This window comes from Miniopterus schreibersii (genome assembly GCF_964146895.1).
Source record: "Miniopterus schreibersii genome assembly, chromosome: 14".
NCBI classification, from domain to species: Eukaryota; Metazoa; Chordata; class Mammalia; order Chiroptera; family Miniopteridae; genus Miniopterus; species Miniopterus schreibersii.
In genome coordinates, this window is record NC_138114.1 from 47,106,158 (window position 1) to 47,122,846 (window position 16,689).

At 49.9% G+C, this 16,689-nt stretch overlaps 1 protein-coding gene and 1 long non-coding RNA gene across 2 annotated transcripts in view; one reads left to right on the plus strand and one right to left on the minus strand.

Annotated features, from left to right (window-relative positions):
• LOC308567350 overlaps positions 1-16,336 on the minus strand; it is a 43,495-nt gene extending 27,159 nt beyond the window's left edge. Inside the window, exons 1-3 of the long non-coding RNA XR_014000294.1 lie at positions 16,194-16,336; positions 13,920-14,119; positions 87-132 (exon numbers count right to left, since the gene is read on the minus strand). This is a non-coding gene — a long non-coding RNA (uncharacterized lncRNA). The remainder of the gene's footprint in view (positions 1-86; positions 133-13,919; positions 14,120-16,193) is intronic.
• A 148-nt stretch (positions 16,337-16,484) lies between these two features.
• Positions 16,485-16,689, plus strand: part of HABP2 (hyaluronan binding protein 2) — a 28,978-nt gene continuing 28,773 nt past the window's right edge. Inside the window, exon 1 of the mRNA XM_081157986.1 lies at positions 16,485-16,627. Within this exon, the coding sequence (XP_081014112.1) occupies positions 16,559-16,627 (69 nt within the window). The 5' untranslated portion in view covers positions 16,485-16,558. The remainder of the gene's footprint in view (positions 16,628-16,689) is intronic.

Below are 16,689 nucleotides of genomic sequence, written 5' to 3' on the forward strand. Positions count from 1 at the left end.
TGTTTCTGTTCTGTCATCTGGCTGGGAATTGACGACATAAGAAGCATTAAGATGATGCGAAAAGAAACACAATAGTGTCTCCTTACCTGCGCTTTCTCTTTCGGCAGCTCGTTACCCACAGTCGACCACAGTCTGAAACACAAAATGGAAAATTCCAGAAGTAAGCAATTCGTAAGTTTTAAAGTGCAATCCGATCTGAGTAGCATGATGACATCTGTCCTGTCCTTCTCTGTCCCACCCAGGACGTGACTCGTCCCTTTGTCCGGCGTCTCCACCCTGTAGACGCCCCCGCCCCCCCGCCTGTCAGTCTCTTAGTGGCCCTCTGTTATCCGGTCAGCTGTCGCGATGTCACAGTGCTTGTGTCCGAGTCATCCCTAGTTACTTAATAATGCCATGTTCACAGAATAATTGCTATCATTGCTCTAATGTTTTGTTACAGAATATTGCTATCATTGCTCTATTTAATTGTTAGCTGTTCTTAATCTCTGTGCCTAATTTATAAATTAAACTTTATCCTAGGTGTATATGTATAGGGAAAAAACACAGTCTACACTGTAGGGTTCAGCACTGTGCTCCGTTTCAGGCGCCTGCTGGGGGTCTTGGAGTGTAGCCTGAATATAAGGGTGGACGGCTGCAGCTCCTTCTCTCAGGTACGGTCAGAGCACCCGGGCTTGGACGAGCCGGGGTGAGGCCACCGTGCAGAGCGTCTCCAACTTGTGAGCTGATCGGGCGAAGGGAGAAGAGAGAGGTCCACCCAGCAGCCCGTCTCTAAGGCAGGCTCGCGTCTCCATATGTGAGCAGGCTGGTGGTCAGCCCTCTGGGGGAACCTAGGTGACCACAGAAGACACGGGGGGCCCTCTCCTTCCCTTTCCGCTTGACGTCCGGCAACGCAGGCCCAGAGCAAAACTTCGCACACTAAGTTTCGAAGTCATTTCTGTTGAGCTCATCAATAGTTACCTTATAAGAACTATTCCACGCCTAAGAAGCGTTTTAAGCCTTTTTAAGCTCCAAAGATTAGGGTGGAACAGGGAGGGGGTGCGGTGAAGACCGATAAACAACAGACGGGAGAGCACTCTCCATGCAGAGAAGTAGGTGCTGTACTTTGGTTAGATTAATCCCCAAACTGAAACCGGCCCCAAACGCTGTTCTGAGAAAGGAGAGCCGAGATAAGAGAAAGCCCTCCACAAAGCCCCCGCATTGAGCTGTTTGCGGATTTGTGGAAACGCAGACTGCGTCCTTTCCCTGCAAGCCAAAGGACGGAAGGCGCCCGCAGAGGGCGAATAGAGGGTGAGAGTTTCCTAGGACAGCCGGGGAGTGGGGGGGGGGGGAGCCGCAGGGGCCACGTGGGTGAGGCCCACACGCTCTGTCAAACCTCCGAGGCACCTTCCCCTCTCAGCCTGGGGCCACCGACCTGCCTGTTGTCACACCATTAGAAGCACAAGTGGTGGGTTCTGCAAAGACCAAGGGGCAGGGCAGGCTGGCTTTGCTTCTGGTCCAGGTGGGACACTTAACACCCGCCTGCAGAAGCCACCCCCTCTCTGTGGCGTGCCTGGCTTGCAACCCCAAGACCGTGGCCAGGCTTTGGTTCCAAAGGACTCCAAGTCTATGCGTGAAAGCTGAAGGTAGCAGGGGATGTGAAGGTGGGTCCCAGCAGGATTAATGCAGCCTGACCAGAATGCCCAGGTCTTCCAGGAGTGTTGAGTGCTTCCAAGAGGACAGGTCTTGGTGACTTAAAATAACAGTCACACAGGTTCATAGACATACCTATGAAGACTGAACTATGATGGCTGAGGGTAGGACCAGCTGTCAGGAGCAGGGATGTGGCAGATCCCGGCACACGGCAAGAGCTCTGCAAGGGCTGGCAGGGAGAGGGGCTCTGAGGGCAGCATGGCTCGGGCCACCCACTTTAAAAATCTAGTAAAACCAGGAAGAAAGGAAGAGTCGGAAGGGAGGGAGATGGCTCCTAGCTAAAGGAAGACCTGAAGTGTTCCCTTCTCCTCTAAGAAAGGATTTCAGGAACGCCAGTAGAATCCAGACCAGTCCAGGAGCCCAGCATGGATGCTGGGCAATGGGAGCATTGTCTTCGGGTCTTGGAGGGTCTGCAGGGAGGTGAGGCCCAGGGTGCCCCATTCTCGCTTCTCCAGGCTCTGTGAGCACGAGGAAGGACACCCCGCTGGCGGGGCTTGGGAACCTCAGACACTGCAACTTCAAGTGCTGCTCACTGACTCGGCTCAGGGGCGCACCGGCTTCTCTGTAATTAATTTTCCCCACCCACAATTGTGTGGTGAGGAAGGATGTTGGGTTGAGTGCCCACCCAGGATCTGAGATATTTCCAGGAGCATGGGTTGGGGGTGCAGGACAAGGAGAACATTCCAGAAAAGGCAGGTCCATGCAGCTAGCCCAGGGAAGCTGGGGAGCGAGGCACACAGATGGGGAGTCACACAGTCTCAGCTTGCTTTCTAGGTTTTTAAGTGGCATCCAGCTCCTTCCTTCTAAACAATCCCCTTTTCCCTGCTACAATTTTATGCCCTCGCCTTTTGAAAAAAAAATTAAATGTATGAATATTTTAGAAAATATAAAAATTTTTAAATGTTTATGAAAACCACTGAAATATGTGCTTTAAAAATGAAAAATTTTTTAAATTTTATCAAATTGATAAGTACATAGGATTAAAAAAGAATAGCACTAAGTGGCTTATAATAAAAAACAACCCTCCCCGCTTAAGCCCAGAGGCAATTTCTTTTTAACTTTTAAAACTGTGTCGGTTTTTAGTTCTTCTGGTGATTGCTTCCATATCTCCACATACTATGTTTCCACCACCACTTCTTGTTTTATCGGTTATGCACTTTATCTATGACCCCCGACCTTCAGACAGATGACCTTACCTATGACCTTTGGAGAGATGAATATTTACCTCACTCAGGAACACTCGCCCACCTCTCCTCCTTCCCTCTTCCCAATAGAACTAATGCACGGTTCTTAGTTCCTCTATTGGTCACATTTGTCTAAAGAATGCATGCCTTTATATTGTTTTAAATATGTTCTGTTTATACACATACATGAATGTAGATGCTGTGATGTCTTGCTTTCCTGTCCTTTATCATTTCTCTTACCATGTCTTCATCTACATGATCTCACAGCAGATGAGAAATGTAGTAGGTTGGGTGGAATTACCACTCACAGCATTGCTGCAAAGCAAGGAGAGAGTGGGATGCATGAGTAGCTCACCAGCCCTGGAAACTGGCCCAGACAAAAAGAACAGATCAAGGTCCAGCCCACTTTTGCTAGTAGATGGTCAGATGCTGAGAGAAAGGCTACACCCCTATGCAGAAAGCCCTGGAAGCAGATGGGCACAGGCCTTCTTTTGCCTGCATGGACCCCATTTCGTAATCTTCCCTCTTGGCAGGCCAGCTCCCGGTTATTGACTCTGCATGGCAACCCCCTCCAGGGAGTCACCCACAGGCACAGTCGGCACTCCTCCCCCTCACGCAGTAGTCCCAGCTCTGCTTTTCTGCTCCCTGCCCTCCTTCAGCCTCTCGTAAATTCAGCACCCACCCTGTGCTTAGAAACTCAGAACACAGGGGAATATAAGACAGGCAAGGTCCCTGAACCCTGGGACGGGAGCTTAAGAGGCCATTGAAAGGGACAGCCAATAAATAAATTTGCTGCGTGTTATGGGAGTGCCATAAAGGATGTTGAGGGAGAAAATAACAAACTTCCTCTTCTCTGAAAAGAAATGCCACCAGGCATTTAAGTAGAGACCAGAGAATGCAAAGGAGCCAAGCTTGCATAGAGCAGCCCGAAGGAAGTCCAAGAAGAGGAAAGTGAACGTGCAAAGGGCCTGCGGCAGCGATGGGGAGCAGGGTGTGTGTCATGAGCTGAGAGGAGGCCCTTCCGGCTGGAGATGGGCACATAAAGAAAAGAATGGTCCAAGGTGAGCTTGCCAGAAGGTGAGGGCCAGACCGTGCAGGGCTTGGCTGGCCAAGTTGGGAGTTTGGATTTTGTTCTAAGCACAATAAGAAGTCACTGAAGGATTCCTATTCCTGTTTGGCAGGGAAGCTACAACGACCCCATGTTTGTGCCTGAAGATGTCCTTTCTGGAGAATGAACTAGAGGCACAATGGGGTTCCTCTTTCCTGACTAGAGGCATGGATACCTCATCTTTCCTGGGGAAAGAGGACCGTCTCCTCTCCAGTTGTTAATATCTGCGGCCAGGCAGTGGTTCAGGGACCTGGGAGAAAGGAAGGTGCTTAACAGGAAGGCCCTTCCGACTGAGATGCCTGTTTGGCCACATTTAACAGAGAGCTCCTCACGTCACAAACCCACAGAAAGCGCACCAGCTGTGTGCACATCACCCTGCGGTGAGAGGAGTCCACTTGGGCAGGGAAGGCGGCAGCCCCAAAGTGACCTTTCCCAGGGATTTCAAACTGGAAATCGGAAGACCGGAATTACAGCCAGATGCATTTCAGTCCTCTATTAACATTTTTTTTTTAACACCTGAACTCTTTCCTCTGGCTCCCTGGCTCCACAGCAGGGGTCCCCATGTGATTTGTGCCGGGATCCACCCCCACTTTCAGGGAACGGGGTTTCAGGCGCTGCCCCTCCACTTTTCAAAGCCTTTCCCCTGGTCATCAGAGAGCGTGTGGTTGGGGTTGGGCTCTGTGAAATCGGGACTCTCCCCCGCCCCCTCTCCCCTCCATGTCCCTCCTCCACCCCTCCGCTCTTTCCTCTCTTTATACTGAATTATCTGTTCAGAGCAAAGCCATCTCCTGGAACTGCCTGGATGGGGTCTTATCTCCCATCAAAGCCGCAGAACCTTTCTCGGGCCCAGCCAGTGGTGCCTGTCAAAACTGTAACCGCCTCTGGAGGCAGCCCTTCCCTTCTTGGAGCCTGTGAAGGGGACTGTCACTGGTGAAGGCCCAGCACAGATGGTGTTGGCTCCTGGTGCCTGGTGGTTTAGGTTATGTGTTTGCTAATTAAAGCAAGGAGGCTTGAGCCACCCTCAGCTCTGGAAGGCACAGACCTTAGGGATCAAGGGCCCTGGAGTCAGGCTGCCTTAGTTCACATTCTGGCTACACCAGTGACCAGCAATGGCATGGACAGCAGGCCATTTAACTTCTCTGAGACTCAGTTTTCATATCTGTGAAATGGGGCTAATGGCTGTAGTGCCCTCTACACAGGGTTCTCGAGAGGATTAGACATGGTGAAAATACATGAAAAGCACTTTGCATGTGGAAATAGTCAAAGAGGTTTCCTGTCATTGTAACTAGTGAAATCCCCCGGATTCTGTGGGTGCCTGGGTCACTGAGGAGACACAGAAGTTTCCAGAGATGCCACAGGAAGCAAAGAAAGGGGAGGGATACCCCAGCTTCTCCCTTGTTCTTCCTCCAGTCTTTCACTAGGGGTCCCCCCACCCCCCGTGGCCAAACCTGCTTGGAAGCCAGAGGGCAGGAGAGCCTCATACAGGGAGTTCCCTCCATACAAAATGAAGCAGGGGGAGGACCGGGAATGGATCTGAGAACAAACAGACCTCGCCATGCAGTGTACACACGTGTGCACATTTTCACACCCTGGGTACATGTAGTCTAGGTTGTGTATTCATATATACAACATACCAAGAAATAACAGCAAAGCACTTTACACAATCTGCCTATTTACTCTTCCCCAAACAGCTATCGGGCATGGAAACTGAGGCTCAGCGGGAGTGATTTCCCCGTGGCAGCCCAGAGCCTGTGCTCCAGTCCAGCCCGCCGTCCATCGCATCCGTTACCTCGGACTAGGCCTTGTGTCAAGCCCGGGGTGCCGTCGCGTTGTGCAGCGGAGGAAGGTGCCCACCCTCTCTGTCAACACCAAGGACCTGCTCCTTCAGGAAATGTCCCAGGGCAATCTGTTCTCCTGCTTTCACTTTTCATACATATGCCCCTGGCCAGTGAAAATCGCTTCCTCAGCGACACTCAATCAGGTGTATAGGAAAAGTGAAAGGATCAATTACCCCCAAATAAATAAATAAATAATAGTAGCTTTGGGGAGGAAAAATATCGAATTCTGTTCACATAAATGCAGTGTAAAGTAGTTTCTGACAAGAAATCTAAATAATTGGCCTCCCTCCCCTGCTCCCCTAGGGCTCCAGGTAAGTCTGGGCAGGTCCCGGGCAAAATGGGCTTTGGGGGGAGCAGCAAGGAGTGCAGGCTACAGGCACCCATCACCTGCCCTTCCGCCAACTCAAGGGGCAAGACCCCCAGTGGGCCTGTTCCTCCCCAGCACCCAAGACCAGGGCTGAGGTGAAGTCAGCAGGTACTTAATAAGCAGGCAAGCGAGCCAGCAAAATGTGTTCCTTATTGTTGTGTGTGTTTTTTTCAGGGGGGAGTAGGAGTAAGGGAAGAAGAGGGATGATCTCATGTCTTATTTTTATAATTAATCACTTGGGCTTATACTAGCGGAAAGAGCAGTCTCTGCCCCCCTCGAGACCTCCCAGTATTGAATTGTGTAATCGCCCCAGGGGCTCACTCAGTCCAAAGGGGGAGTCAGCCCAGAATCTAAAACCCAAGAGGAGAGAAAGCTGGGAGCAGAAGACAAAGGTTGAAGCTGGCCCACGGTGTGCTGTATGGGACACACACAAAATGGTGACCCATGTGGGTTAGAAAATCAATGAAATTGTTAATGTTTAGAAATGGAAGGAACTCAGGATTTCTGGCTCTCTTTAAAAAGCCAAATCTCTGGCCCAAGGCCCACATTCCTGCAGGGCAAGGATGTGGATGCTGGATGGGGCCATCCCTAGTTCACCGCAGTCTCCACCACCCCCTAATGCTCCCCACCCTGAAGCTAAGTGTTAATGACCATCCATCACCATCCTCAGGCTGTTTCCCTTACAGCTGTCCATTCCACTCACGTCAGATTATCCGCCTGGCTCCCATGGGCATCTACATCTCATCAGCCTGTTACTGCCATAACTTCTATCCTCACACTTGCCAGGAGTTCTCCTGGGGCCACACAGAGCCCCTTCTGTCCTCCCAAAGTTAATTCCCATTTTGCTTCCACCTGAGGCCTCCATGCAGACAAATAGCTTCTTACTTTCAGTTCCTTGAAAATGTATCACTGCGCCTACCTTGGAGCCTTGGCTCTTAACATCTCCCCCGCATGCATGCGTTCCCTACTTTTTCTTTAGCAGCTAAATTTTAGCCTCAGTATTAGTTTTAAATTGCTGCGTGACACTTTGCCATACTCAGAACACAAACTTACTCTTTTCTAGTTCTGAAGGCCAGACAATTGAATATGGGCCTCAGTGGTCTGTAATCAAGATGTCAGCTGGTTATATTCTGACTGGTCCCCAGTTGTTTTTTTTGCTGGCTGTCAGCTAAGGACCATTTCTCAGCTCCTGGAGGCCACCCACATTCTCAGCTCATGGCCTTCTTTCTCCATCTCCAATGTCTAGTCTCTCGGTCACTTCGAATCTCTCCTTTTTCTTCCATCTTATCCCTCTGACCCAACAAGGAAAGATTATCTGCTTTTAAGAATTTGTGCCTTTAAGAAATTGGGTGCACCCAGATAATCCAAGGCAATGTTCCATCTCAAGGTCCAAATCTTTAATCACATCTGCAAAGTCCCTTTTGTCCTAGAAGGTAACATATTAACAGGTTCAGGGGGCTGGGGACAGTTAGGGCATCAGCACCTTTGGGGCCCACTGTTCGTTCTCTCTCTCTCTCTCTCTCTCTCTCTCTCTTTCTTTTTTTCTCTCTTTCTATCATATCTATCATGTTTCCTTAGAAACCTAATTCAAGTCTTACATCTTCTAAAAAGTCCTGCTTAACCATTTCTCTTCTAAACTACTGTGCTGTGTGACATTGAGAGTCACTTGATCTCTCTGTTTCTCATTTCCATTGGGTACAGTGGCGTGCTGGTGAATGTTTAACAGCTGGTAGGGGAGCCCTCCTGCTCTATAGCGTCTGTCAGTTTCTATGATACACATATTCCCATGTGGTTGATTTCAAGGTACCGATGTGATGTAGAGATGGGAAGAGATGTGTGTGGCAGCTCCTTCAATCCAGTGTAAACTAGCCCTAGCACTCCACTTCTTGTGTGTAAAATGGGGAATTGACTAGTTGATCCAAATATTGGCAAATCAAATTGGTAAATTTGATTGCTCTCCATGTAAGCGTGTCCCTCTCTAGAGCTGGTGCCATCTCCGGTATAAATGTTTCAAACACACCTCTGTGAAGAACATATCAGAGAGCTTGTGTCATGAGAAAGGGCTGGAAGAGACTCCAACTAGAAAGAGACCCAGAGACCCAGACATCTCTTGAGTCCATTGGCCTCAATGTGGTCACAAAGTCCTAAATCCAATCACCAAATGAGCTTGGCTTTAAGAAAATATATGATTTTTCCCATAGAAACTAATTCAGATGTACAATGGTCTTCACTGCAATTTCCTTGGGTAACAACCTAGTGGAGGAATCAAATGAAGAATGCCAGCCTCATAAAAGAACCATAAGGGTGTTATATAAAGTACACAAATAATTTTCTCTTGCAATATATGTTTTTAGTTTTGTTTATTGAATTTCTTGTTTTTAGGCAACCCAGAAAACAACCGCTGCATTTATTGAGTGCCTACGACATGCAAAGATCTTCACACATGCCATCTAATTCAATGGGCCTTATTGGTCCCAATTAGTTGAATAACTAACCAGTCCCAGATCTTTGAGCTAGAAAATGGGGACACTGGGATCCAAACCCTGAGCTCCCCAGCTCCACTGTTCCTATGTATGAATGCCAGCCCTCCAGACCCATAATCTTTCCCTGTGGGAGCCAGGGGCGGGGTCAGGCTGGAGCCAGAACTGGCCAGAACATGAGTATTGACAGGAAGGGAGGCCTGTTTCTGCAAGAACTGGTTCCTGTGGGTCCACTGACAAACGCTCCCTTTATTTATTTGCTGTTCCTGCTGCTTCTATTTACTTAGCGCCGACAATATCATGGAAACAGCCTCAAACTAGACGTGGGGGCCTGTCGTCTCCAGAGGGCACCACTGCTGTTCTGAGCCTGCTTTGTCCCTCTTCTCTTGCCTTCCCCCCTCTCCAGATCCCTGTTGTCTCACACACGTCATGGAGCCAACAATTATTGAGCACCTACTGTGTGCTGGAGACACAAAGATGAGAGAGTCACAATCTCGGCCCCAGAGTGTCCTCAGGTGTGACATATCAGGGTCTTAAGGCCATAAATGCTCAAGGTGCCACTGGAGTCCTCAGAGTAGAGAGTGGACTCCAAGGTCTAGGGGAGAAAGCTTCACCTAAGAGGACTCTTGAGCTGAGATTTCAAAGAGAAAGAGCGGAGTTTTCCAAGAACCAGAGGTGGGAGAAGACTGCTGGCAGGGGAACCATGAGTGTGCATAATGGAGGCATCTGCGGGCCTGTGACCGGAGCGGAGGTGGGTGCGTGTCAGGGGGGTGGGGGGCGGTTGGGAACAAAGCTGGTGGGGAGCATAGAAAGCAGAAGTCTCCGGGGGCCGCTCAGCGGGGCCTCCTATAATCAGTGTGGACTTTGGCCTGTAGGCGATGAGGCACCGATGACAACATTTAAGCGGATGAGTGACACAACCACATTGGCATTTTAGAAGATGGCTCAGCTGGCACAGTGAAGTCTGAATCGGAGGCAGAGCTGAGAAGCTGGAGGCTACTGCGCAGACCCAGGGAGGGACGCTACGGCCTGAGCCACAGCGTGGGGCTGAGGGTGGCGCTGAGAGGACAGACGCCAAAGGCGGGCAAGCACAGACTGACACTCACGCGGGTCCTTGGCGAGGACCCTGGGAGCTGCATGGAGCCCCTTCCACCGACCTGGCAGGTCAGAGGAGTAAATGAGCTCTGGCGAAGGGGACTATTCAGACAAAAGCACCTGTCCCCGGGTCAACTGATAAGTAGGGTTGCACAAACAATTGCAGAAATGGCTGCTAGGTGCAAGGCAAGTGACAGCCCACCGATCGATATTCAACAGTTCAGGGAAGAGGGCGATCAGTAAGGGCATGGAGAAAACCTACCCTTCCGTCTGGAAGGCCACCGTGTTCATGAGGCCAGCCAGCCAGCCATCAGCACACTGGCAAAGTGGGTCAGAGGAGCTCCATTTTACAGCTTGGGAAATTAAGGCTCAGGGAAGTTGCTGATTTGCCCAGGGGTACAAATCCCAATCTCTGGGGACCACGTTCAGCCCATGGCCACACTGTCCTTCCTCTTCTCAAATTCTGCGACAGATGTCGTCTGTTCCATGTGATCGAACACTTGATCAGTCTTTAATTATGTCACAGGGCAGTAATGGCTCAACATTGGAGGCCTACACTGTCGCAGGAGCTGCTTGAAACACTTTCCACGCTGGGAATGACCTCAGCCAATTTGTCCTTTCAGCCGCCGCCAGGCTCTTTGGGAAATAGTGGGGCTCCTCTGCTAATTAGCGGAGGGTGGGAACGCAGGCTCCCCTCTCAACCTGCTACCTGGTGGCGTTACAATGAAAGTAGTTCTGCCACGGGTTCAAAGAGGCATCAAATCACCCACATGGTGGTCCCTGTAGGTCCCCAGTCTCTGCTTTTTAGGGATTCTGACAGCTCTTGCAGGGAAGGGTCATTGTGTAATCGCAGCTCAATGGCGGGGTCAGGGGCCTTCTGGTTGGAGCAGGAGTCAGAGGTAAGACCAAAAGGAAGTCTAGACCTAGAATTCGTCTCTGAAGGTGCTGGATGCCGGCTTCACCAGGTTCCTTGATTTTGTTTCTGCCAGGGCAAAGGTGCCTTCTTGGTCACCCGTCTGTCTTGAATTTTGTTTCCACTCTTGTCTAACTCCTTTTAATAAAAATTTGCATCATTGATTATGATGCCATTCTGGAGGAAACTGTGCTTTCCGTAATAAGTTAAAAATAAACCAAGAACTGGAATAGAAAAAGGGGCAAAAGGTAACATAAATTAAGTACATACTGTATGCCAGGCACTTTCACATATCTTCTCATTTAATCCACACAAAAATTACTTAAGACAGGCTCAAGGAAGTTAAGCAACTTGCCCCAAATCACACAGCAGGTAAATGGCTTTGTTACTGGCTCCATCCGATACCAACCCAGGCTCCTGCCCTTGGCCTGCAGAGACAGCAAGCAAACGTACTAGGAACAATGTCAGCGTCAGGCAGTGTACATTTTAGAGAGGTGCTCGAGGTCTGCCCGCCCCAAAGGGAAAAAGCCTTTGAAAATATCGCAGCACGTTCTGTTCGGAAAGCTGACAAGTCTAGACAGAAAGGGGCACCCAAATCTCAAGATCCCTCCTCTCTTTCAGGTTTTCTATGGCATTGAAGGAAGGGGGGGAGGGGGACTTTCCAACATGCAAAACATATGCAGGATTTTATTCAAAAATGTTTAATAAATCAAAGATGCACTTAGAACAGGAAACATCACACAGCCCAGGTGATAGTTCTTTGTGCGGCTGGAGATCCAAGGGGGCGGCCTTGTGTTTCTGTAGAACTGATTGATGGGATGGGAGAGATCAGGGAGGGAAAATACACTCTCTGACACAGACAACAACTGAACAGAGGAAGTTTAAAATGCGAGAGGGAAGATGGAAGCCCCACTGAAAGATTAAAGAAAGGAAAGAAGTACAAATGGGCAGATCAATTATTGTGTGAAGATCCTGAGGTGTTTAATTCACACTGGGCTGGGCGTCATTTAGAGGTTACACAGTTGTACTTCATTCTTACATCTTTCCAAACCCCATCGCTCACAGGAGCCAGAACCACCAATGACCAAAGACCGGGGTTCATTTTGGTAAGAGGGAAGCACCTCTGAATTTGGAGCTCATGGCTTGGCTGTGAGCCCTTGCCAAGAGAGAGACTTTTGTCATCTGATCAAACGTCGTTGCTCACTGTCCCTTCATCCATCTGTCCATCCACCTGACCATCCAACAGATAGGCCTGACATCCATACCAGGCCCTGAGCTGGGATACGGCCATGAGCACGACGGACCAGGTCCCTGGTCTTACTTAAAATGCTGCATTCCCGAGAAGGGCCCACAGCAACGTTGAAGAAGCCAGCAGAGGCCAAATCAATGGGGTCACGATTGGAATTTGGGATTTTATTCTAAGTGCAAAAGGAAAATATCAAAGAGTGTTAAGCAGGGTGTGGCCCAATCTGATTAGGTTTGTATTTGATAAATGCTACTGGATGGTGTAGAATGATGTACTAGGAGGCAGGCGGGAAAACAGGAGGAGCAGCGAGGGGCTGTTGCAGGAGCGTGGGCCGGAGATGGTGTGGGCTTCGGCTGGGTGGGGGCAGCCGAGGTGGAAGGTGCTGGGAGGACCTGAGATGCAGCACATGCTGCAAACACGTGCTGAGGATTTGGGCTGGGGAGGGAGAGGAAAGGGAGTGACCCACGGTGGTTTCCAGGTTTCCAACTTGGAGCCATACGTATGCTGGTGCTATTTTCTCAGATGGGGTGGAGTGGAAAAGGCTGTTTACTCCTCCCACCCTCCGGCTGGCGCTTCTTGGGCACCTGCTATCACCAACTTCCGAGAAAAACGACGAGACTCTGCCCCCTAGACTCGTCCAGACCTGCGGCTCGGCCTGATCGATGGGTACCCTTCTTCTGGCCACACGGGATTTGGATCGTCAGTGTGTCAGTGGGGTTCCCTGTCCTATAGACCCGACGCCAACCTGGACTCACCGGATCACAACATAAGGTTTTTTTTTTAAATCAAAATTGACCTGGAGTTGACCATAGGTCAAAAAAAACCCCACACCTTTGTTTTTCCTGTAAAACTGCCTTGAGTGTGATGGAAATCAAGCCAAATAACCAGGGTTGGTTTTTTTCCTTCGGCCGACAGGGAACTCCGCTTTACATCTGTCGCTCAGCTGATGGCTATGTGGAGTTCACGGTTTCCATAATGGCATGCTGGTTTTCTCCTTGCTATTGATCCCCCCAACTAAACATCTGTCACCATCTGCCCCACGGACCTGGATCCACCTGGCCAAGTTAGTCTGTCACTCCAGCCACCTCTGATGGGACCAAGGATAGACCGGGATAACTCATTGAAAACCGGCCTGAGCCACTTAGGTTTCCCAAACTGGGCATCTGAACCAAGGGATGCAAAGTAAATTTCTGGTTCACAGTTGTAGTGGATGCTGGGGGGACCCACCACATCCCCTCCTCACAGATGAGCCCTCTTCCTCTCAGCTGCTGGGTGCTGGCTGCTGAGGGCTCTCAGCTGAGTTCCCCTCTGAAAATTAACCCTTCCCCAGACTTGCCTGGCTCAGGCTCCTATCCACGGGGATAGCCCATATCCAAAGACGGGATGATCCCAGTACACGGGCCCAGCCCCTGAGGCTCATGGGCAGAATAATTTCTGGACAAACCAGTCCAGGGTCACACCAGGCCAGGGTCCTCTCCCAAGATTTCCAATGTGTCTCCACCCTTTTCCAAGGCTTTGGCTGCACCTGCGTCACTTTCTGCTTAAGCAGTGGTGCTCAAACTATGACCTTTTTAAGAACACAATTTTATTGGAACACAGCCACTATGCCACACTGCCCCTATGCGCCTATTGTACAGTATGGACAATCGCCCGTCGGCATGAGTGTTCCCTGTGGCTGCTTTTGTGTTCCCACGGCAGGACTGAGTGGTCACAACAGAAACTGGATGGCCGGAGAAAAAACTAAAATTTTCATTATCTAGCCCTTTCAGAAAAAGTTTGCTGACCCTTGTCCTAGAAAGAACAAATGACACAAGCGTTCCCCACCAAGAAGGTGGTCATTCCTTCCCTGGGCTGGAGATTAGCCTCACTGAGCACGGCCCCCTCATCTCTGAGGGTCTGGGCGCTCAGTAAGTGCCATCCCATAAACAGACTTGACTGATGTCAAGGCCCACGTGTTTGCAAAGTATGCCCTCTGCAGCCGCTGCCCCCAGCGCCTTACCTTCATGTGCTCACTTGCTCTCAGCAACGCCGTGAAGTGGGAACATTTTGCAGGTGAGGAAACTGAGGCCCAGAGAGAGTCAATGACCGGCCCAAAGTCACAGAGCGGGGATGTGGCAGAGCTGGGGCTCCCTCCGGGTCTGTTTGAGTCCAAGCTGCTGTTTTAGGGCCCTCTTCTCGGCTGCCTCCCCTACTGAAGGCCTAGAAGGAAGGAGGCTGTTACTACCCGAGGAAAAGCAGTAAACATGTAACAGGTGGGCTGAGGCCCAAGCTGTGATGCTGAATAAATCACTCCCTCACCCAGAACTGCAGAGCACGGGGCTCGGGCTTGAGCACTGTGGGGAGGCCTTTTCTTGGGGTGGAGGGATCAGTCACTGGAGGTCCAGAGTCCCGAGGCCACTGAGGCAGGGCAGGGTCTCTCTCCAGAGACATGTAACCCAACACGTGAGAAAGTGTCACCCAGAACTGGGAGAATAGACCAATGTGATGCTATCTGGAACCCCCACCAGGATGAAGGGAAAAGCTCTGTGTTTTACTTTAAAAATCAGAAATCGCAGATAGGCTTGGTCCAGCTCCCCAGATAAAGACATTTTACATGATAAACGAGCCCCTTTGTCCTAAATGGAAGGGATTAAGTATCTTTTAGAGATCCTCTCCTTTGGCTCTGTGCAGAAATGTATTCATTGCAGCGATAACAAACCTTTAGGGAAATAAGAGACAATGTGTGGGAGACCTGTGGTTATTACACAAAATGCAAAAACGGTTCCCTTTTTGCTTGTAATAAAGGGAAGATTACGTGTCAGGGAAATTAATCCAGATGAAAAAGAGGAGCAGCCAGCTCCCCCTGGTCACTTCCTCTTCACACAGGAAGAAAAGCTCTGGCCCCTTTTCTGGGACCCCGTGCACAGAGTCAGAAGGTCACCAGTGCACCCAGGGCCGTGGAGGGGAAAGAGATGCGTAAGTCACGTGAGGGGATCAGCGAAGGGACCTGCCTGAACTGCGCGGGCCTCCCTTTCCCGTCTGTGCTCCTGCTGCAGGGCTCCAGGGAACGTGAACACCGGGAGCTCCGCGTGCAGGCCAGTGCCGGCCTCCATGCCAGGGATGCAGTTGGTGAGCAAAACAAAACCCCTGCCCTCACGAGCGTTCAGTCTAGTGGGGGCCGTGGGGGAACAGTATTAATGAAACAGCAGTACAAGTATGCAATTATGACCTTGGTAAGTGCTATGAAGGAAAAACATGCAGGCCGTCTGAGGAAGTAATGTTTGGGCCGAGATGTGAAAGATGCATTAACTAGGTGAGTTCGCTAAATGAACTTGCTAGAGTGGTGAGGGTTAGAACAGAGTTACGGTTGGAGTAAGGATCAGGGTAAGGATAGGAGGAGGTCAGAGAAGTACTTTCCAGAAAAAGGGACTTGCATGTGCATGTGCCCTAGGGGTCAGGTGGATGTTGACCAGGGGTGAGTGGATGGCTGCCTAAAATAGGGGGGGAGACAAAATAAGTGGAGAAAAGAAGACAAATGGAGGGTCATTTTGGAAGTAAAATGTCAGGACTTGGTTAGTCCTTCCAGGGCCATCTGGTGGCTGGGGCATTGACTTTGGCTTTCTCCTGGAGGGGTTCTCATGGGCCCTCCCTGGCTAGCAACCTGGCTCCCAAAGGTGGAAGCAGCCCCTGAGCGTCCCAGTGTATATGCCAAATAGTGACTGCAGATGGGCGAGCAGGAGGCCCAGGTAAGCACCTGGCTCAGTTGGCAGCAGGGTTTCAGAACCTGGGTTTAGGACTCAGGTAGGAGGATTTCTGGAGCCCTTGCATAGATTACTGTGGGCAATCAGGTGCTTATTAAAGAGATCAATTGTGTCCATGAGAACCCATGCTTAATAGGTTGCTTTATATAGCCCTTCCTACAACCACTGTAGCTAAATAAAGAACATAGGAAACAATTGGCCCCAAACATGAGCATCATGGGTTATTTTTCCCCCTCTTGATCAAAGAAAGACTCCAATGAAAAAAGTAATTAAAAAGTAAAAACCTTATGTAATGAAATTTAAAAGAAAACTTTTGAAGCCAACAAGCAACCGCGGGCAATGCTTCAAAGGGCCCGGAATCAATGTTTGTCAATAGCAGTTTTGCATCCTTTAATTTATCTTTCATGAATATAAAGCGTGATGTTATTAGCAGCTCATCCATGCCTTAATTCTGTTTGAGATTTGATGAATCAGAACCCTATTAACATTCTGTGCAAATCCTCAATGTCAGAGGCCTGTGGCAGAAACCTCACCTGATCTGGGGCTTTCATCCTGCAGCTGGGATGCTATTAACCATAGGGCTTCCGCACTGAACACTGGGCAGCCCCCCACCAAGGTGCAGCTGGGAGCCAGGGGGCTCTTTATCTCCGACACTTTCTTTGGAGACTTTCTCCCAGAAAAGAAACCACCCTGTGACTCAGCCCAGCCCCAAAGTTACCATTTGTTTAATCAAGATAGTTGGTTTGCAAAACATTAAACATTAAACAGTATTTGATGCCTAGTTAATAATTTGCACCCTCCTCATTTGTTCCTGAATCCTTGGAGACTGACATTTTCCCCCCCAAGGCACTGAAAGAAATTGTATTTAGAGCAAAACAGGAGGCCTGAAGCTGCAAAGATGTCTGTCAGAGTGTCTGATCTCCAGGTCCTGCTGCTTCTGGCTCTGGCGGGAAAGTCAGTCTTCGGGGTGAGTGTTCTTCTCAAATACCTATCGCTGAGAGACTCCGAGGGTAGTAGGAAGACCAAACC